We start from the raw sequence: 22,666 nt of genomic DNA, 5'->3' as shown, positions 1-22,666 counted from the left end.
GATGCCGGCTTTTTTCTTTTCTTTTGCCTCTTAGTTTTTAAAGAAAACTATGAGTCCTGACTTCTAATCCTAAAAAGAAGCCAATCAGGGAAAGCCTATACCAATAAATGGTATTTCAGATTTGCAGGAAAGAGAAAATAACATATATAGAGAGATAGGAAAGGATATAACAATCAAAGACCTTTTCAAGAACATTGATTAAGATTTACAATTGAATTAAGAAAGATCAGTTGTTCAAGCTCATTAAAAGACGACTGATTAGACTTTTTTCCATATTTTATTTTTTTTTAAAGCAGAATGGTTTGTGGCTAGCTATTCTGAACAGAAACCGTACTGTCTTGCATTTACCTTGCCCATTCATCTTGGTTTGCAATTACTTCTGTATTTTACCTCTGGTTAATGGTGCTCTTCAGTAAGACAACCAAGGATCTAAGCCATAAGCATCAATAAAAGCTCAGCCAATATCTCTGTTGCAGCTGGGCAACTAGCCCATGATGGCTAGCAATGGAGATGACAAAGAGACACCCTGCAGGCTTTGCGCAGAAGGAGTGGGAAGTCTCAGCTTTCTGCCGTGGCAAGGACCATCTAGAAGGTAGTTTGGATCTACTTTGCTATGAAGGTACCTTAGCTCAGTGATGTCACTAATGAATCTCCAGAGTTCACGGTGAATGGATTTTTGGACCTGAGAAGATCTGAGTGGAAATGAACAATTAATTAGAAGTAAATGTGTTGTTTCTAAAATTCCCTGGAAGCATGATAAAAGATGCTTTACAAAGGAGTTTAAAAAGTGTTTTAGAAAAAGACTTAAAAAACCCCACCCTCTACATTGCTCTGCTGAAATTTGAGTGCTGTTATAAACATATGTGCTCTCTTTGGGGTCTGAATGTTAAATGTAAAAGTTGTACTCTTTGTCAACTAGCCATTGTAACTTTGAAGAATGACATAACAGTGCCAGGAAAGCAAAGCAAGGTGGAAACTCATCTAAGATATATAATGTATACATTCAAGGTCAATATCATGTACATATGAATGGCAACTTAGCTGTTTTGAGATGGTGATGACACACCTAGTAAACATAATGATATTTAATAGATCCCACAGTTAACAAAATTTCACATTATTGTGACAAACTTTTGTCCATAGGCTTTTGGGAAGAACCACTAGAAGGCAGTGAGTGAAAGCATTTAATTCGACTGCTCCAACAGTGTTGCTGTTATCTTGGCTATTCGCAATATGGAAACTGTTTTGATGTGGAAAAATATGGAAATAAATGCTATTGGTATTCGATTTGTGTATTAGGAAAAAGTATAGTCACAGACCAAAACCCTATGATGGTGACAATTGTACATACACGCACACACGCACACACATACACACACAAAGTCTCTTCAAGAACTGACAATTCTATAACTATTTGTAAAAAAAAGACCACTTGTTCAATGTAACAGCTGTTGTTTAGGTTTTTAAACAGAACTTTAGAGCAGACACTGTGAACAGAACATCTGGGTGTCTAGGCAGTCTGAAAGTATTCATAACTGTAACGACCTACAGTGAAATTTGGGACAATATGGGATGTGGAACAGTTCTTAGCTCAACTAGGCCTTGATTCTGTGGAAAGACTTTTATTGATAGCTCCTAACTTCTCTGGGGAATGATAAGACTTCTATTTGTCATATGATTAATGTACCTGAATTGCAAGGCACATTTCACACATTTTTTGTGAATCTGAGCCTGTAGCGTGCTGTTTGTTCATGGAAAGTGAGAGAGACAGTGGTTCTTAGCACACCAGAGACTCAGTCCAACACAAAGTTTTGAATGATCATCTCTTCTAAGTATGTAAACATATGTAGAGAGCAAAAGAAAATGTGTAGGAGATATTGGCTGAATTTTTGTTTGGAAGCTACTAAGCTAGTGATAAGCGAGAACAAAACGTCTGGGTTATTTTTAAAAATTATTTGCACTGTTCATTCTTTTTGCCCCCAGGGTCCTTGTTGTGTTTGAATTAGGCATAATTCCTTTATACTGAGTCTTGTTTTGTATAGCTTACCCTCTTCATCAGACATGAGTCAAAGTAAATTTCAAAAATACACTGAATTCATCTCTGGTAAAAAATAGTGGGAGTGATATAACACAGACTTTGCACTGGCTTTTCCCTAGCAGTTGCTCTCATTCCTTAGAGCGCTAGCTCAGTCTTGCTGCAACACTTTCCCAAGGGTGAGAATAATGTGACCAGGGCTCTACCTGCTGCCCAGTGAAGCTGCACACAGCTGTACTGTGAGAGATGCCTGAAAGAGCTTCCATTCCTAATATAAAAAGAAACATGTTCACAAATATTTCTTTCTTTTGTTCTTTGTCAGCTGTAGAGCTGAAATAGTTAAAATAGTTCCGTTTTAATATTTTATTTGCAATCTGAATTATTCTAAAATAGATTCCCAAGCAAATGACAATTATTGTCTTTGTTAGTGCTGTTGGAAAGGGAGAGTGCACTGCAAGCAAGTTGCATGAGAGAATTCAGCAATCCACTATTTCACTCAAGTGTCTAGTAAGGCACCACCCTTCAAAACAGCATTTTCTTTCTCCTAGACCTTTCAATCTTTAACATAATTTGAACTTTTTCTAGAAGTTTGGTATACATTGATCTAAAGTTGCATTCTTTGGCTGCAAGGGTTCGTTAGTTCTGTTTTCAGAGTGACATGTTTATACCCCTGTTTTCTTGTCACACTTTTCTAGTATCTCTTCCAGATATCCCATGATGTTATCCATGCTTCCCTCTGAAACAGAATAGAATAGGTCCTAATCCTGGGAGCCTGTCCTGGAGCCAGGGGAAGCCCCTTACCATTCTGTGGAGAGCTGCAGTGGCTCTTATTGTGTTATTTATGGACTAGCAGGTGGCAGAATGAAGGCTGATCATGTGAAATTTCTGGCTTAGACTTGGGCTTTACAGATCTGGAGGATTAGCTTAGTTTGGAATACGGAATGAGAGTTTTTACTGCTTATGTGGAATGAACTTTGAGTGGAGAATTCTAATATTTAGTACTTGCTAGTAGTTAAGTTCCTTCTGTCATAACATCTCTTGTGAGTATTAATCTAAGAGTGAACAAACTGGCTCACAGAGTAGGGACACCATTAGAAAAACAGACAGTGACTGGATGACAGAATCAGAACAGTATTTGGGACTTTCCTCAACAACATGCTTATTTTCCCAGATCTACGCAGCTTCTTAAGCTAAAATATGGCAAGTTGAGGTTTTCTCTTTGCCACAATGTAATGCTTGAACATTTTTCCATCTAAAATAACCAGAGAAGATCCAAGGCTATTGAAGCTGGAATCTGCTCAGTAGGTAAATTCAGTTTCAGTGAGTTCTGATACGGTTTTCTGATGTGAGATCAGTTTATGAAAATAAGCCTGACTTGCAATATGGTTCTGAATGCAGATTGGAACTGCTGCTGTATCAAAGTGCTATGTTGAAGCTATCTTTGCTTACTGCAAAAAGAATCTCTATTGAAAGCATAGCCAAACATGTGGGTTTGTTCCTCCTTCAATGCAGCGTTCAAACACTGGCTTATAAATATATGTTTGTTATTCCTGATAAGGATGCTTATATATGTTGAAACCTGGTAAAGCAGCAAACAATATTGAGTAGAAGAAAAATTAAAATCCATCCTGTAAAAATATTCCATTTTATCAGCCTCTTAAGCATTGTCCTTATTTCTTCTAATACAGAATCAATATAGCAACTATATTTGACCAAAGACCAGTACTAGGAGGTGTTAATGGAGAGATAAACCTCTGAGATCGTTTTACCTGATGGCTCATAGCAGACCTCTGACTGCTCATAAAGATTCCATGCAAACAGCTGATCTTGAACTTGAATTTCTTATGCTTAAAGCAATTCTGAAATTATTTTATTGCCACTGCAGTCATAGAAATAAATCGATGTTTCTAGGAGACCCAACGAGATTTTCTTAACTGTCAGGAGAGGAATTTTAGGACCAAATAGCTTGAGTCTGCTGCAGCCAGTAAAGTTCCATCAATTTTCACCAGATGAAAACTTCTATTTTTTTACTTTTTTAAAATTCTTGTTTGAATAAGGGTAGCAATTTCCTCTGTTGTTATTACAACATGAATGGACTCTTATTGAGTTGCTCACTAAAAGTTTTATAGCTAAAGTGCTGTGAGTGTTTTCATTATAAATGGCTATCATAAAGCTCTATAACTTGCTTGTAAAAATTCCCTGCTAATAAAACTCTGGCACATACAAGGTCGGTTCTGGATCTAATTTATTTAAATTAATTTATTAAAATAATTGAATAGACATTGTGAAGTAATGAATGTAGCAAATAATTATATTAATGCTTGGTGCTTTTCTTAAAAGCAACAAAAATTTTTAGAAAGAACAACACGGGTCAGTTTTGGCAATTATGTGAATTTAGACATAAAACCATTTTTCTGAATAAGTTGCTGTATATATTTAATACATTCTATAAGAGAAACGTTCTACTGTTGTGGTGTGTTTAATTAGTGTACATGTGATTCAAATACTGTAGAGGCCTTGCGTTCCAGAGACTCTGGGTATTTTTTAGGCTAAACTGACTGACACCGCTGAAATGAGAAATATTTGCAGGAAAATTGTTTGCATAAGGATCTGTTTCTGAATGCATATGCAGAAGCTCATGTTTAAAGTAACAGTAAAAAAAGCAACACCCTGTGCTCTCTCCAGTACTCGTTTACTCTCTCTGCCTTTCTAATGTAACTCTCTGCTTTCTGCTCTGGTGTTTTCACTGTCATACTTTGAGCATAGGGTAGGGTTATGTTTCTTTCTAACTTCATGGTTTAACTATCTGTTCAAGAATTTTAATCTGATGAGAGGAGAAGTTGTATGTGAAATTACACTAATAATTAATAATGATAAGCCCTTTTTTTGTAACTCTTTAGCATAATCGTGTTAATAGTTGGAAGTATTGACTTAAACACGTACAAAATTCTAGCAGGAAGGTTATCAGATACTTTTCCTGAGAGAAGAAAGACACCATGAAGAGTTAGATTAGCTGATAATGACGGATTCTCTGACTGTGACCTCCATGCTGCTCTTTTTGGATAGAGGCACTTCCTCATTATTGTAATAGATGAAGAGGGTCCTCTAAAATTGTGGCATGCATGGGATATTTTTTTCCTCATGAAGAGGTACACTAACAGATGCTTCTTGAAAATAAAATCCATGGTGTCACACCAAAACCTAAATGTTACAAAGTAATCAAACTTGTTGAAAGAGTGTTCTTGTTTTTAAATGCCAGACACCAGGTGTTTGAGAATATGCCCTCATGCAATGAAGTGTCTCTGTCATTATTTATTTAAAACTAGATGATCGGAGCATGTTTTTTTCAGCGAGCACATCTCATTTTCTGGAGTGCCCTGCTATGCATAACCCTGGAGCCCCTGTTTGTTTATAGGAATAGTAGAGGTGTTTCTTTTTTTCCTTTTTCTCAGACTATGATCCCTCAGGGTAAATAAAAATGAGGGCTATGTGAAAACTACTAATGTATGGTCTTTTCCTAATTCTGACTTCAGGTCCCAGTATCTTGTTCAGCATTCTTATATAACACATGACAGTTCCTCTCATCTTGTTGCCAAGTCCTTTTTGTGTCTGTGTGGCTTCATTTTAATGAAATTCAGACCCCAAAGTATAATATATAAAGCCTTATCCATTATTTAAAAGAAACAAGCATATACTTTCTGGAATTTGTAATGCAGATATCAAGAAAATCCTACAAATAGGAATAGATTCCTGCACCTTAAAAACAAGACAGTACAGCCAGCCCTCAAGAATGTAGGGCAAAAGAAACTGAGAAACCTTTGGCTTCTGTCATGTGTCACACAACTTGAAGAATTTCATCTCTAATTTTATCATATATGAACACAAATAGCTCTCCCCTACTCTTGTATGTTCCTGAGACTACAGATAACACAGTCATTATTGTGATTGTCTTTTAGCTATGACAGAATAGGAGAAAGAGAATGTAACAAATGCTGAGTACAAAGGCCATTGCAAATGGTTGGGGTTTTTCCAAGCCACCGTACTCATTTGTGCTCAGTAGTTTTCATTCTGTTTTGTCAATGCATCCCAATGCTATAAACACCTACATTGGTTGAGTAGAAGGATCTGTACTACAGATGGCTTTTACACAACTGCAAGCGAATTCCTTTGCAGTTTCTTCTCCTTCTGCCTTTTGTAGCCACTCAGCAACTATCCTGTAGAATTGGAGGTATGTGAGAGCTAAATCAGGAAAGTTGGCTGGTTCACCTATGTTTGTAGAGGGTAGTTTAAAGCAACGTAAGCTGTGATTTATGGGAGTGGGAATATGTGAAGTCCTTGGCTAATAGCAGTGCAGTTTCTGGTTTGTTTTATCAACTACAGATATAATACTTTAAAAGTCTTACCCTTCATAACAGTCCTCAAAATTGACAGAGATCAAAGCCAGCTTTTCCCTTATTCTTGAAGCAAATACCAGAAAGAAGTCTGGATGTCAATCTTACTGATTTTGTCCAACGTTTCTGTAAAATTACTTACTCTCTCTTACCTCTTTGACAAACAGTTGTACTTTTTAGCTGCAACAAGCTTAGAGCATCTGTGAGTGCCAAAGAACATGCACTGTGAAGTGACTGCTTGACTGCTTTCCCTAGGTTTTGTAGGGAGGAAAGTTTTACATACTATTTATCCTTTCACTCCTTTAGTCAGCCCAGAATAAGGAACTTGTTATTTCGTCTTGCTCTGCAGATTATTTCTTCCTGGAGTATGGCTGTAAGGTTGCTACTTAGGTACTGCCATATTTAATGCATCTTTCAAGCTGATATAGAATCATAGAATCATAGAATTGTTGAGGTTGGAAGGGACCTTTAAGATCATCGAGTCCAACCTTTAGCCTACCCTGACAAGAGCCACTTCTAAACCATGTCCCTAAGTGCCCCATCTACCCTTTTTTTAAACACCTCCAGAGATGGTGAATCCACCATCTCCCTGGGCAGCCTATTCCACTGTTTAATAACCCTTTCAGTGAAGAAATGTTTCCTAATATCTAATCTAAACCTCCCCTGATGTAACTTGAACCCGTTTCCCCTCGTCCTATCACTTGTCACCAGGGAGAAGAGGTCAGCCCCCATCTCTCTACAGCCTCCTTTCAGGTAGTTGTAGAGGGTGATAAGGTCTCCCCTCAGCCTCCTCTTCTCCAGGCTAAACAACCCCAGCTCCCTCAGTCATTCTTCATAAGGTTTGTCCTCCAGACCCCTCACCAGCTTTGTAGCCCTTCTCTGGACACGCTCCAACACCTCAGTGTCCCTCCTGTAGCGAGGGGCCCAAAACTGAACGCAGTACTCCAGGTGGGGCCTCACCAGTGCCGAGTACAGGGGGATGATCACGTCCCTAGTCCGGCTCACCACACTATTCCTGATACAGGCCAGGATGCTGTTGGCCTTCTTGGCCACCTCGGCACACTGCTGGCTCATATTCAGCCGGCTGTCAACCAACACTCCCACGTCCTTTTCTGTCAAGCTGCTTTCGAGCCACTCTGCCCCAATCCTGTAGCGCTGCATGGGGTTGTTGTGACCCAACTGCAGGACCCAGCATTTGGCCTTGTTGAACCTAATACCATTGGTCTCAGCCCATTGGTCCAGCCTGTCCAGATCCCTCTGCAGAGCCAACCTACCCTCAAGCAGATCAACACGCCCGCCCAGTTTAGTGTCATCTGCGAACTTACTGAGGGTGCATTCGATCCCTTCATCCAGATCATTGATAAAGATATTAAAGAGAAGCGGCCCCAGCACCGAGCCCTGGGGGACACCACTTGTGACTGGACACCAACTGGATTTAACTCCATTTACCACCACTCTCTGGGCACGGTCATCCAGCCAGTTTTTTACCCAGCGAAGAGTACACCTGTCCAACTGCCTCTTTTATTTATTTATTTTTGAGAGAGAAGGTTGAGATATTTTCTTTTCACACCATATAACAATACTCCTCATATAGATCAGATCACCTTCACACCTCCCCTTGATGGCTAAACACAAGGAAGAACAAACACCTCTTCATTAGCTTGGCCACGTTCTAAAGGAGGAAAGTTTAACAGGGAAGCTTTAGTTGAAATTGCACAGAATCATAAAATCAGAATTGTCTAGGTTGGAAGGGACCTTTTAGATCGAGTCCAACCATCAACCTAACACTGACAAAACCCATCACTAAACCATATTGCTAAGCACTACTTCTGCCCATCTTTTAAATACCTCTAGTGATGATGATTCCACCACTTCCCTGGGCAGCCTGTTCCAATGCTTAATAACCCTTTCAGTGTAAAAATTTTTCCTAATATCCAGTCTAAACCTCCCCTGGTGCAACTTGAGGCTGTTTCCTCTTGTGCTATCACTTGTTACCTGGGAGAAGGGACCAACCCCCACCTCTCTACAACCTCCTTTCAGGCAGTTGTAGAGAGCAAGAAGGTCTCCCCTCAGCCTCCTTTTCTCTAGGCAAAACAATCCCAGTTCCCTCAGCCGCTCCTCATAAGACTTGTTCTCCAGAGCCCTCACCAGGTTTGTTGCCTTTCTCTGGACTAGCTCCAGAATCTCAATGTCTTTTCTGTAATGAGGGGTCCAAAACTGGACACAGCACTCAAGGTGGAACCAAAGCACCCACTCACAGTCAATTTAGATACAAAGCTAAGGTTATTGCCAGCATTTTTAAAGCTACTGAGATGGGAACCATTCAACCTTTATTCAGTCCCACACTATTCTGTAGAGTATTCAATATGGCTTATAAATTAGGCCATGGCCAGTAATGTACAGCAGTAGTTATTAAAATCATTGCGGTTTTGTTCCCTGGTCACTGCTGCTGCTATGGAATTGCTGCAGTAGCTTTGATTACTTGGAATAGTATTTGTGGACATTTTAATGGCATCACTCCATTAATATATCATCTCACTTTAAAAATAGCTGACCAAATCTTGATCTGGTATAAATCAGCACAGTTCTTAGTGGAGCTAAGGCAGTTTTTATCTGCAGAGCACTTGGCAGGGCAACTGTTCAAATAGAAAAGATCATCGTGTGCAAGCTAGAATACTTTGTCCTTTTCCCTTCCTCTCTTTCAGCATAGAAATCAAACAAGACTTGTAGGCCTTCTACAGGTGCAGAATATGTTACAGAAGTTGACATCGGATATAACTCAGTCTTGATGATCAGGAACTCATTTCATGAGTAACAAGTCATCAAAATAACAGTATATCGATTCTGTTGGATGACATTTTCAATGGAGTTGCAAAATAGCGAAGTGACTTCATGGTTCATGCAATGGTCTCAGGAGTGAAGTAGATTGTGTTCAAAGAATGCTGAGCATGGGAGTAAAACATTTTCTGAATATGATAATTTTTCCTTCCTTCTCTGTCTCCCTCTTCCTCATCCCATGAATTTTAATGTGTTTGTGTTTTTATCCAGCTATGCAGTTTCTATTTACTCTGATAATGTTCATGTCTTCACCTATATAGTTAACCTGTCCTAGCTTCAAGTTGGAGGTGCTAATACACAGCATGTGTGAAAGGATAAAAACAAACTCTGATCTGTCACTTCTTGAATGTTTGATGCAGCTTCTGCTTTTGAAATTCTCCTCTACCCTCCGGGGAAGGTTGAGACAATGTTTAAGAGGTGATCCCTTTGTGATTTTATTTCCACATTTGCGGTCTTATATCTGGATCTCAGCATTTCCCTTCCAGTCTTCCTTCAAAAGTGCTTTGGAACCTGCTGGTGGTGCTTACCAGAAGCACCCAGTTGTAGGCTGATAGTGTTATCCATGATTTGACAGTGGGAAATCAGCCAATAGCCCATAAGGCTATCCAATCTCAGCAAGGTGACTTGGAAGATCTATTTAGGGAATGCAAAAAAAAACTTTGAGAAAGCTTACCAATATGTAGAGATAATCTGAGTGTTAAGAGTGGGCAAACAAGAATGTTAGAGAAAGTCATAGTATGAGAAAAGGCCTTCAGCAGCATTTTATACAACTGAAGACACGTTATTAAAAAGGAAGCAATGGGTCTTGGTTCCCCGAGTGGCATGGAAAGCCTGCCTTGAACCTCCTAATGGAAAGGAGAGTTAGGACTGTTGTTATATATAGTATTTCAAATCATGAAGTCATTAACACAATTCATCCCAAGTTCTGTACTGGTATCTTTAACAGATGCCTAGTTTTATTTAGTATTTTTCAGAGGAAGAACAGGTATACTGAAGAAAGAAGAGGGCTTCCCCAGAACTCATTCATTCCTGTTGCAGAGAAAAGGAATTATTTCCTTTCAGAAGACTTGATCGATGCAGTAAAGCAGTCACGTATTTATTTTGTCACTTGGATTAAGTTTCCATAACAGGGCTATGCTCATAAGTATCTAAGTTCCTGGCATTTTTCCAGTTATCAATATTGAAATATTAGTGATCAAGCATTTACTGAATGCCATTCCTCAAATGCAGGGTCTCCACAGCAACTTGTTGCATTCATGGAATTCATTTGTTTGCATTATCTGGCTAACTGGTTCTTTTGTATTGCCAAGGTGATGAAGAGATTTGACATTTAGCTGATTACTTCACCAAAATTAAACAGAAAACAGGGCAGCCATCCAAAGTTCCTTTCAGTGTGAAAGCTAATTATAAAAATGCTTTGAGCAGCAATTTCTTTTTGGATGTTAAAGTGCTTTTATTAGATTGTTCCCCTGTCATTTTAAAATTTATTGCTAGACACTTATAAATGGGGTTGCCTGCTGGAGTAGAATTATTTTATTTTATTTTCTATATTTAAGATGTAAGACAAAAGTGTATAGAGCAAATTTTAGGCTGAATTTGTTAGTATTTTACATGATTCTGAATAGAAAGGAAAAAAACTAACTAGTGCTGGCTTTCATGGATCCAAAATATGTATTTTATCTTTAGGCGGAATAAAAATATATATCCACTTCTGTTTACAATTCAGCAGCTCCCAATTTCCAAAAACAATTACTTAGCAAATAAAAAAAGTCAAATATGTAATTTAAAAGTTGAGTACAGCCCTTGTATTGTTAGAAGCTTGTATTTTATAGTGTAGATATAAACAATCAGTGGTGATAGAAAAATCTAACCATGTGCTTGTACCTGTCTTTCATAAGCCATTAGTTGTTCTGAAATAGCATAAAACTACTATAAAGTCATTTTGTCGAGGTCATTGAATAAGAGTTGGCCAAGTGAATTTTAACCAGTAAATTTAGAGCTGAAGAGCGCTGTATCCTGTTACCAGATCTTAGAAGAAGTTTCTTGTGAAGTAGTGGAATATATTTATTGGAATATATTTAACTTTTTATACTGACTGTTGTTATTAGCATCCTTTGGACCCTAGACAAGGTGTGATCTGCGGAGGCTTCAAGGTGACAAAGTTGGGGGGTTCTGCATATGATATTGTCTAGCACACTTTGGCTATTAAATCATCTTGTGAGGACATATATTAATTCTTGACACTGGGATCTATTAATATACCTTGAAGCCGAGTGAATTATGTGAATCTGCTCTTTCAAGCTGTAGAATTCTGCCATAACTAGGAGGAAATATTTTGCTGTAGGTAGATTAATGTTGAAAGCTTGTCAAGAAAAAGTTTAATGTTGAAAATTTATTCTTCCTCTCCTTGCCAGTACTTGAGCTTCTTCTATACTAAGTCCCATTTGTAATCTGAGGAAAAATAGACATATAATTTCTTTTGTATTTATCTATGTTATTAGAGTTCCAATGATATAGTCTATTGCCTATTAAAAAGTGCGTCCCAATGAATGATCTTCCAGAGGGTAATTTTTGCTCCCATCAATCTGAGAGCTTTTCTTGTAAAATATAGTAACTGTCAGTGCATATCAAATAATTTAATTCATGCCCATTGCAGGGTAAGTAATTAAGATAACTCAAGATTCTGTATTAATAAATAACAAAAATGTGAATAAGAGATTTGCTAAATACCCTTTGTGAAGATAATGGATAGGTCTTAATGTGCATGTTCTGAGGAAGCTTTGAATAGACAGAGAACGCAATCAGAACAACAGACCTAAGAAAGAGTCTTGTTGAGTGTACAACACAAATGTGGGTTTGTTTTTGTTTGACTTCAGTGCTAAGCCTTCATAACTCCTCTTTGTATCTATAAAGCATCCAAGAAACATGAAAGGCAATTGACCCCATACTTTTTCAGAACTTCAAATAAATAAAAAAGTTTTTGTTTTTAAAAGTTACTCAGTGAAATTTCTAAAGCTCTGATCATCTGTAAACTGTCCCTATATTTACATTATTTTCATTTATATAAAGATTTTAATTAGTGAATTTATGTGGATTTGACATAAACATGTCATAATTAATAACATAAATCTTCATGCTCTGTCCCCTCTAAGCCCATCTACCTACTTGCTTGACAACATGATGAATTATTCAGGTATATGTTGAACAGGGGGAGAAATGTAGTTCTGTTAGTTTGAAAGTTCACACATTGTTCAAGACTGTAGACAGTCCTTGTCTACAGAGAACCTTCCTTTCCTGGGTTGGGTTGTTAACAGATGATACGTTTCCCATTGGCTATGCTGTGTTGCAGTCTTTCATTGTCCACGGTCTCCTACAAACCACAGCAAGGTGTGCATATACGATGTACCTGCTTAATTTGTGCAAGGAATGAATTTAGAACACTCCAGATACTCTAAAAGCATAAACCTATGTACATTTTACTCATTTTTCTGTTTCTCTTCCAAGTAAGCAAGGGATATACGGATGTAGCTTTAATATGAGAGCTGTGCAAGCTCATCAAGTGCATTTTGGCCAGGGTCTCTCCTTAATATTTTTTTTGATCCTGCATTAGCTTTGTGACAAATTCAGAAAAAAGTGGCAAAAAACTAGTCTTTGAAGAACTTACTGCACACTCAGGCTTGAGTCTCGCACTGGGACACACTCAGACAAGAGCTTAAATGCGGCTGTGGCACAGTAGCAGTTAGCATTTGCTTGTCGGAGCTTATTTTTGAATTAATGTTTAACTTGAGACGTCTGTCAGAAAAGACTTGTTTGTTTGACCAAAATCAATTCAGCAGAAACATTAAGGGAGAAGGAAATGCAAGACTTTTTGCTGCTCAACAACTTTTATGCTGAACTCATTTGTATTTGCTAAATTGAAACACCTTATGTCCTAAATACCACCAAGTTTCAGTCATTTTTGAAAACAGACTGAGTAGTTTAGCCACAGCCAAGAAGAGAGAACTGTAAACCCATCTTTGCTTGCAAACGTATTTCCTGGAGTATTTCCAAACTATACCTATTGTTTTTCCACAGGTTGATGGGATACTGTGCCTGGCTGACATTCTTACGGATAACACCCATTCTGAAGCTACTCATGCAGAAGCAGCAGCAGTAATCGCACAGATCACTTCTCCACATCTCACATTCACTCAGCATCTCAGCAGCTTTCTGGAAAATATGGAAGAAATTGTAACAGCACTTGTCAGTAAGTTCTTTATGGGATTTATGAGTCTTCCCAGTTAAAATGACAGCTTGGGGTAGGACTCTCTTTCATTAGAAATATTCCCTAAATAATGCTTGCCATTCTTTCCTTGACAGATAAAAGAACTCAGTCATTTTTAATTCAGAATTAGGGCATTCTGCAATTACATAGTATTTTCTACTGCAATCCATATTTGAATAGAATTTATGCATATTTGTCAAAATAATATCCGTGTGAAATTCTACCATTAGAGCCGCAGAAAAAACTCAGTGAAGTGTCCTCTTGTCCCATGTTTGTCTGTAAAAGATCAGTTTCTAATAGCTGCTAACCTTTATGTCTGTTGTATTTTCTAAACTTCCTAGAACTCAAACTCACCACTGCATCTACATTTGTATGATACTTCAGAGGAAAAGAACAATATCTTATAATCTATGGGCATTGTTAGAAGAAAAAAAAAAAATCTTTCTGTCTTGTCTAGGCCTCTGATCCATGGTAAAATGAGGCAAAGGTAACAGCAAGTTTTTCCTTAACCTGGGTCAGTGAGGACACTTCAGAAAAATAAGATGATATTTCTCATGACTTTCTAAAAAGAGGAATCCCTTATTTCTGGCACTGTGCTCCACCCCTCACAAATACCAGAAGCTTTCATTCAAGCATTCTCTTCCTCTCTCTGATCTGGAAACTCAGTTTCCCAGAGCTTCATGTCAGAAAGTACAGTTTGAGTCATCTAGTTTGATTTCTCATGTATCAATACATCTGGGTATTTCTCTAGTGAGCCTAATGGTTACAGTTAAAATACAGTGCTTCAATTTTCATGCATGGGTTTGGTTTGGTTTGGTTTAATACAAGAGAATAGTATAGTAGTGCCAATGCTTGAGGATTCTGCAGTGGCTGGGAATTAGCTAGGCATTCTTTGATATGCCCAAACAGAACTAGTACTGCAGAAATCAAGGAAAAAATTTATTCCTGATGACCAGACTATCCAGCAACAAATACTGAAGGTTCTGCCCGGAACCTGCCCTGGGTACAGCAGGTGCAATTAACCTATGCTGAGCTTGGTTCTGCTGTAGCTAAACTGCTAGAGGCATCTGACTTGAGTTATTTAAGATGTTTTTCCAGGTTGTTACAGTGTACCAGAGTCAAGGGAAAATCTGAACAGCTGATCCAGAAGATATTAGCAGGTGGAGCATATCCCCAGTTGTCACTGTTTAAGTTCCACAGGAATTTTAGTAGTATATACTCTGACCAAGAAATGTGAGCATTAAAAATAGAACATGCATAACTTTGGAAGAGCCCTTTCACTAATCACACACCAGTTTCCTTGTAATATTTATAACTCAGTAATTGAATTACTGTAATACATTTAATTTTTAAACCATGCTGAAATCCACTTGCCAGGTGATTCAGATCTTAGTTAAAATACATGTGTGCAAGGAATTAAAAGGGAGCTGTGTCTTCAGCAGTTCTTATTGAAGCTGGAAAATATGCAAGATGATCTTTGACTACAGAGAAATAGTTTTATAGGTAGGCAACACGTATACGTATCTTGTTCTAAATAATAGGATATATAGCAGAATTATTCTCTTATGGATCAGTTACTGTTAGTCTTCTGACTCCTGTATTTCATTTTATTTAGTTATATCAAGCTTTATGTTGAACAACATTCAGTGGAATATTCCCTGTAGAATGGCATACTTGGTAGACCATCTCATTAATTAGATGCGTGTTAGAAACACTTGGTGTCTAGGTTCATATTTACCATCTTTCCCTGCTTTTGTGGTTCAAATGAAGGTGCCTAACATTAATATCGCTTATAAAGCACCCTAACAATGTGACATATTATATAAATGACTAAATTAAGATTATTGTCTTTGTTTTGTTTTGTTTTTTTATCTGAACTTGGTCTCAGATACTAAGATTACTAATGCAAGTTGCAGATGCTTAAATATTGTTTTGAAACACCTAACCATGTTTTTTGCAATGAAGGAATTATTTTTATTCAACTTACTTTCTGCATTCCTAGAACTGTGCCAAGAAGCCTCATCTGGGGAAGTTTTCCTGCTGGCTTCAGCAGCTCTTGCCAATATTACTTTCTTTGATACTATGGCTTGTGAAATACTGCTCCAGTTAAATGCAATGAAGATTCTTCTAGCAGCATGTTCAGACAAACACATAGTGGATACTCCATATTCCCGAGATCAGGTGAGTGGTGTCTCAGTAAGATGCTGTCTGAGCACATTTGAGTAAAAGCCAACAGGTTTCAGCTCTATGTTTGTTTTGACATAGTCAATTCTAAGTTGCTTTCATGTCTTCCATTTTTGGTTCTTTTCAATATATGGCTCTTTCTTTATCTGCTTCTGTTCCTTTTTATTATGAGCATTATGAAATATGACAGCTTTTAACGTGATTTGGAAAAAAAAAGGTGAAGTTCCATATTTCTAAGATACTAGAAATTTTTTTTGTCATGAAGATGGCCAAACAGTGACACAGAGGCCCAGAGAGGCTGTGGATTCTCCATCTTTGGAGGCATTAAAAACTTGACTGGACAGAGCTTTGAGGCAAATAAGATATATACGGAGACTGCAGCCTAAATATACGATTGTCAGTTCAAAGATGAATTAGCTCCAAAAGCTGACTAAGAATCTGATCCTCATCCCATTGACGTCGGTGGGCTTTGGATCAAATCCGAACTGTGTGGTAGATGGTGTGCAAATTGTACTGGCAAATACCATTGATGTACTTTTGGATTTCCCTTTCTTTTTCACCATTTTTTTTAGTAAAGAGACACAGAAAATTCAAGGTTTGTGCTTATACACAGGTGAAGTCAGATGGAATTCTCTTGTTCCTCTCAGGTACTGCCATGCAATGGAAACGTTGCAGAGGCACTGCTTATTTGGCATCTCAGTGATGAATTTCACCTCAGCAGAGTAACAAGTATGAGGCTTGAGGGTTTCAGTAGCTATTACTAAGGGATGGAGGTTGCTAGTCAACTCTATTAACTTCTGTTTATGAGACATTGTGAATACAACTAAAAGTCCGTAACTAAAAGTCCATAATTCAGACCTCATGAACCCATTCCCTTCCCACCTCTAAAGCAGCCAAAAGATGATTTATGGTAGACTTGGGATCTGCACTGCCACAGAAAACTCTGTGTACCCTTCAACAGGAGACAGGCCGTGATAATCAAGGCACAAGGGGTGTTAGAAACTGATTATTTGTGATCTAGAGGGGTTACTAGAGCTTCTTTAACTTCTATTAAGAGCACACAGTAGGTTTCCAGCTCAGCAGTGTTTCTGAAAAGATGGATTTAAGCCATAATTACTATATTGCTCTTTAGGCAAAGTCAAGGACATCAGCTGTGGTGTTTGTATACTATTATTACATACGTACAATTCTTTATGTTCTTTTTTTTATTCCTCCTATACGCTCTCATAGTTTTGATTTCCTTATTTATTTATGCCCTCATCTTAATTCTGCTGTCAGTTGTGGATTTGCAGTTTGCTCTGTGGGTAGCATAGCAAACCCCTTCTTTGTATGAGGAAGGCAGGCATTTAAAGAAATATGTATGACTTTATTAGGTAACAGGCTAGTTCCAGGCCTTTTGCAGCTTGCAGGACATCTCATTAGCTAGAGGAATAGAGAACTGAATGGCTTCTTTCCAAGAACTGAGATTTCATCCCCAATAACCCCTTACATTCCTTCTTGGAATGAAAAGTCAGATCAGAAATGTGTGATGTTTTCTGTGGTGTGCTGCATTAAGTTTCTGAGCTGCCTCCTTGTTATCTCTGCAGCAATGGGGACTATGAAATCCTGCCTTGTGTTGCTCTGTTACTGAGCACCTGATGCTCAGGTGGAAGCTGAGTGCTGCTCATCTTGCCTTTAGGAGCTGTCAGTGTTGCCAGTCAAGCAGTTCTGGTAATGCAACAGCCTGAAGATAAGTCTTCCTTTGACTTCCTGAACAAGTGTGTCTTTGAGTAGATTACTTACCTTTCAAAAGGGTACTTGTTTCAGTCTTTTGGGGGGAGGGGGAGAAGGTGTCTGCCAATTATGACAGTTTTATGGAATATTTTGCTTTTTAATTTGCTCTGTGGCTGGTTGTTGCAATGAGGAAAACACACTCAGATAAAGAGAAAAACAACACTACAATACTGTATTTTATAAGGGTATTCTAAATTGCCATTTGGGGTTTTGAATATATACTTTTAATTCCTTTTAGGTACATAATATAGTTACTATCTTTTCCCATTATATATTTTATTATGTCCCAGCCAGAAGTCATTTGCCTAAGGACACGTAGATTAAAGTTGAGTAGGTTTGGAAATTTTTTTGATTCAATATTTTATTTTGGAATATGCAACCACTGTGGAATACATTTTTATGGACTAATGTCCATTCTGATGATCAAGTCATCCTGGCCTGTAAAATAGATGAATTAGAATTAAGCTATACTAAATGTTGAGACAATCATAGTAAGAATAAGATTCATAGTAAATACAACAAAATATGGTCTAATTATCATAAAATGTTATAAAAGAGCCCCTCAAACTTAAATGCCCTCTTTTTCATACAGAGCTTTAATTTCAGTAACACAGTTATCCTATAGAAAACTGTGCAGTATTTGTAAATGCATTACCACTTTAGCATTACTGCTGATTTAAGAAAATTGTAATTTGCTAAAATAGACTGAAGCATGCTCACTGTAAGCCAAAAATAGGAGAATGATGGCTGACATGCAAGGAAGGAACAGTGAGTTTTGTTTTCATTTGTGCCATTTTATCTCATCTTAAAGTGACGGTATGTCCTTCTTTACAACCTTTTTCTAAGGACACCTAGCATTGATTAATTATCACCCTCCATGACAGTATAAATATGTAACATTCCGCCCAGGAGCTGGATGTCGGATGCATTGTTTGTTGCCTGCAGAAAGTATTTTTCTGCTCAAGCGCCTCTAAAAGCGTTCTGTCTTTTGACTTCTGAAAAGCTTTTGTGTGCAAATGGTAACAATCTTTTCCTGCCTTCACTATCTGAAAACCAGTCTCCTTCCTCTTTCATTTCCCAGGCAGCGTTAGATTAGGTCAAGTAAGAAATCCAGAACTGAGTGCTGGACTTAGTGATGAACAAGATAATTACTATCCATTTTATAGAAGCATGTATTGCTTCTGTAACCAGCACTATTACATGGGGATTGCTTAGTTTTATAACAAAATACTTTGTACAAGAGTCATCAGGTAAAGTGATAATTTCCAGATGCCTTAGCCTCTAGTTTTGGGTCAAAATGGATATGAATGTGCCACGTTCTTTTTCTTGCTGCAGATACTTATTTTCTGGATAGCAGGATTTTTACTTCAAAGGAGCATCAGAATATTCTTTCAGATGGGTTCATGCCTAAATTCTGCAGTGTAATGTATACAGTCAGATGTCTTAATGGAGTTTAAGCACTGTCAGAAGGGTTTAGCCAAAACCCTTATCATTCAGAGCCATCTTTACTTTAACCATCACCTTAGACTCTACACAGAAAAATATGAAATATGTACGTTTGTGCACAGTGTTTATGTATAATAAAATTTTTCTCTCTGCATTCCCACTTGTCTCTTCTGTGTTGCTAGTATTCTCACCTTACCTGTGAAGTTGCGGAGGTACAGTCTAACAGCTTCTGATCTTCTGTTATTTAGGCAGACAAAGAATTAATGTGCAGTGAACACATCGATTTTAAAGTTGTTATTTCTAGGTCTAAAATCAGCGAATTATGTTTCGAAAAAGTTTGAGGTGGAGAAAGGCTTTTAAGTTGGAAGGAGAAAATGGAAATAGTTGCTGCTGTTTTTCTGCTAAATTATTTCCTATTTTCTTGGTGTTTGGGAGATGCTGCAGGCTCTGAAGCTAAGACCTGTCTCATTTAAGATTTGAAGCTTAATACCATTTATTCTTCTTCTTGGTTCCAGATCCTTTTCTCTGCTTTTCCATTTTTTCCAGGGTATTTGCATTTTCCTTTTGTTGCCTTCCCCCCCCTCTTTTTCTCCCACATGGGATATTGTAGGGTCAAAAGGAGAGCAGAGACAGATGTTATTTTAACATAAAGAAGTTTTGATTTTTAAATGTTGCCTAACAGCTATTGAAAGACTCTGAGAGCAGTGTTTTTAAGGAGAAGAACATTAACAGGTCTTTTAGACTTCTTTTGAAAATCCCTGCCTGGATGAATGGAATTTGCAGTACTACTTCTCAATCTGAGTTTCTGAGGAATTTGTTACTCCTCGCCAACTGCTTTTTTTTCCTGCTGCTTGTCATGAAGACTGTGGGATTCCTGACTCCATTTTGTTAAACTGCTGACCAAATTTTCACATATGTATGGAAGCCAGTATGGGCTAACAAGAACTGGGACCGTGAAGCAGAGTTTGGGCAGTGCAGCCCATGCTAGGTGCCCATCTTCCTTGCATCTGACAACAAGTATTAGACAAAATCATTACTGGTCAGGGGGAAGGCAGTTGATGAGAGACCTTTTTAAAGTTGTCTTCTTGGAGCAAAATAAGTATGGAAGAGGGACCTCCCTCTCCTGGTTGGATTAGAAGAGGAACAGCCCTTCCACTGCTGAGCCATCGGCTGGTCTCTCCCAGAGCAGAAATGCATGTGGTACCCTGGGACTCAATCACCTATGGTATGTTACACAAGCAGCCAGTGACAGGGCTAGGAACAAAGCTCGGTGGTCTGCCTCTGTCAGGTCTGACTTCAGTAGGCCTAACCTTCCTGTCTAGTTCTTGAAAATTGTTTTCAAGATCTGCTGCAAATAATATTTAACAGTCCCAAATGGTTCGACTGCATGCTCACACATCCTTTCTGCAGTTCAACACGCTTTTGTAGAACTACATATTGTGGGTAAAAATGCAACACAAAGCCTTTATATAAGGACAACTAGGTCATAAAAGGCTATCTGCACAGTCTTCTTGCACACGTCTCCATTAATATCTAGCTCTGAGGTTAGTATAATGATGACTAGATGTGCAGTTGGAATTGCCTTCCCTCGTAGTTTTCTGGCAGTGAACTGTGATTGGCAAACTATATACTAAAATTGTGTGATCCTTTCCAGTATTGACTAGATCCCACTGAGAAGACATGTTTTCAACTAATATGGCTAGAAAGAGAGGTGATAAATTGCATAATTAAGTTATTTAAAAAACCTTAAGAAATGAAACAAGAAACAGGACAGCCAGTAACAGATGCAAAAATGAAAATTAGGCCAAAAGTCACAGGATTGTATCTGAATGTTAACCATGCCATTGTATCATTGATATCCTAATTAGTTTTCTGTGTAAGAGTGTAACTGCTTCCCTGATGTCCTTTCTTTATTTTTAACTGGTTATCTCTGTCTTTACACATACATTTGAACAATATAAAAATATAACTAACAGTATTATAGACTGGCATTATGTGGTCAATGTTACAGATTGTTACATTTCAGGGGTCCAACGCTGACTCTCCCTCTTAAACACTAAATCTTTTTGAGACAAAATGCCTGTTTAGTCACAGTTCTGCATTTTACATTTAGATTTGATGCAGGATAAGACAAAGTGCTCCAACTTGCAAAGCAAGAGGTTCAGTTGGAAGAGTAAAAGCTCAGTTGAAGTTCTCTGCTATTCTTTGCTAGCTTAGTGTGGTGAGGTTTTTATTCCTGGGATCAATTCCTAAGATTGCTGCTGCTCTGATTTTGAAGAACAAATTTAACTTCTCTGCATTTTTGTTTAATCATCTGTAAAGTTGGGCAGACACTGCACTTACTCAGTGTAAAGTCTCTCTAGAGGAAACGTGCTATGTCAGCACAATTCATTGCACTTTTTATTTTCTGACCTTGCTGCCAGGTTCACAGTACAATCAGGCTGGTGCTGGGCTGTTTACTGCAGAAACTATAAACAAGAGACTTTGCCTCAGGCTGTACCAATCATAGAGCTGTAAGCCAGAGATATGCATTTTGCTGCCTTTTGTCTGCATTTTGTCATCTTTTTGTCTTCAGTCCTTCAGGAAATGAGATAGCACATTTCGAACAGCCTCTGAGTTTTGCCACTGATCTTGTTTTCCAAAACAGAATCACTGCGTAGGTGATAGTTGTGATTTCAGTCTTGGTTCTGAACAGGTGAGCTCATAAACAGTGTTTGTACAGATTACAGTTTCTTATTTCTTTTTCCTCCTCAAGTAGAAAACTGTTACCTTCTAGGATAGGCACCAGCAATTACCTCCTGACCACTCTGCTTGAATTAGTGGCAGTTGAAATACTTCTCTGTGCTTTCTGCCTCCTCTAAAATGGGAGTAAGTAAGTTTCCTCCCACATACTCAAACGCTGATTCCAATTAGACAAGCAAAGTTTTTTTTCCTGTAACTGTCCGTTGGCTCAGGCAAAATTGTGTGCTGCTCTAGGGAGACCAGACGTCTTGGGTGTCTTTGGTTGATTGAGTCAGTTTCAAATCTAAGAAGCTTTCTAATACTATGATGGAAGTCTGAGGGATGATTCCCCCACCCCATCCAGGGATTTTCACATGAAAGACAGAAAACTGTGGCCTTAGAAGTGAGGGAGGAGACACACTCTAGCTCCATCACTATTTTAGAGTCATATGACCTGGTTTATGGGACATGCCCATTCACCATGTGACCCATGCAGGATACATTTCCTATGTCCTTCTTGAAAACAAAAAAATATGAGAATCTGGTTATTCTGACTATTCCTTAGCTAGATTAGCCAGCAATATGAAGTAAAGTAAATAAAAATGTAGTAAAGATATACTTCATTCCAAAGGATAAGATTCCTTTAGTTTTAGTCTCTCTTGCTCTGCTTCAGCATTCCAAGATTATAGTTCCCTGACACAGTCTCAGAGAACACCTAGACTTTGCAAGCAGATCCTGTCTCTAATTGCTGTGATTTTATGGGATGTTTGCCTCTTCCAATCAGGTGACAGAAAGGCCTATTGATCTACTTATCTAGGTGTATTTCTGTGTTTTCAGGGAGAAAACTGAATTCCCAACCACAAAAATGACTATCAGAAGCAATGGGAATTCAGTTTTCTATTTTAAGCAATATAATGTATCAGAGAAAATTTCTAGAGATTTCTTAGCAAAGTTTTTTCTCCCAATAAATAGTATCCTGAAAGGTTTTTCTACCTAGACTTGATGTAATGCCTG

The 22,666-nt window shown here is 38.1% G+C and overlaps 1 protein-coding gene across 1 annotated transcript in view; it reads left to right on the top strand.

The window, feature by feature from the left end:
- Positions 1 to 22,666, top strand: part of INSC (INSC spindle orientation adaptor protein) — a 133,020-nt gene that overhangs the window by 99,223 nt on the left and 11,131 nt on the right. The window contains exons 8-9 of the mRNA XM_074582464.1: positions 13,339 to 13,510; positions 15,531 to 15,709. Coding sequence (XP_074438565.1) covers positions 13,339 to 13,510; positions 15,531 to 15,709 — 351 coding nt within the window. The remainder of the gene's footprint in view (positions 1 to 13,338; positions 13,511 to 15,530; positions 15,710 to 22,666) is intronic.

Source organism: Larus michahellis, chromosome 4, assembly GCF_964199755.1.
Source record: "Larus michahellis chromosome 4, bLarMic1.1, whole genome shotgun sequence".
Lineage (NCBI taxonomy): Eukaryota > Metazoa > Chordata > Aves > Charadriiformes > Laridae > Larus > Larus michahellis.
The sequence above is the reverse complement of the archived record's forward strand: the minus strand, read 5'-3'. Positions and strand labels throughout refer to the sequence as shown.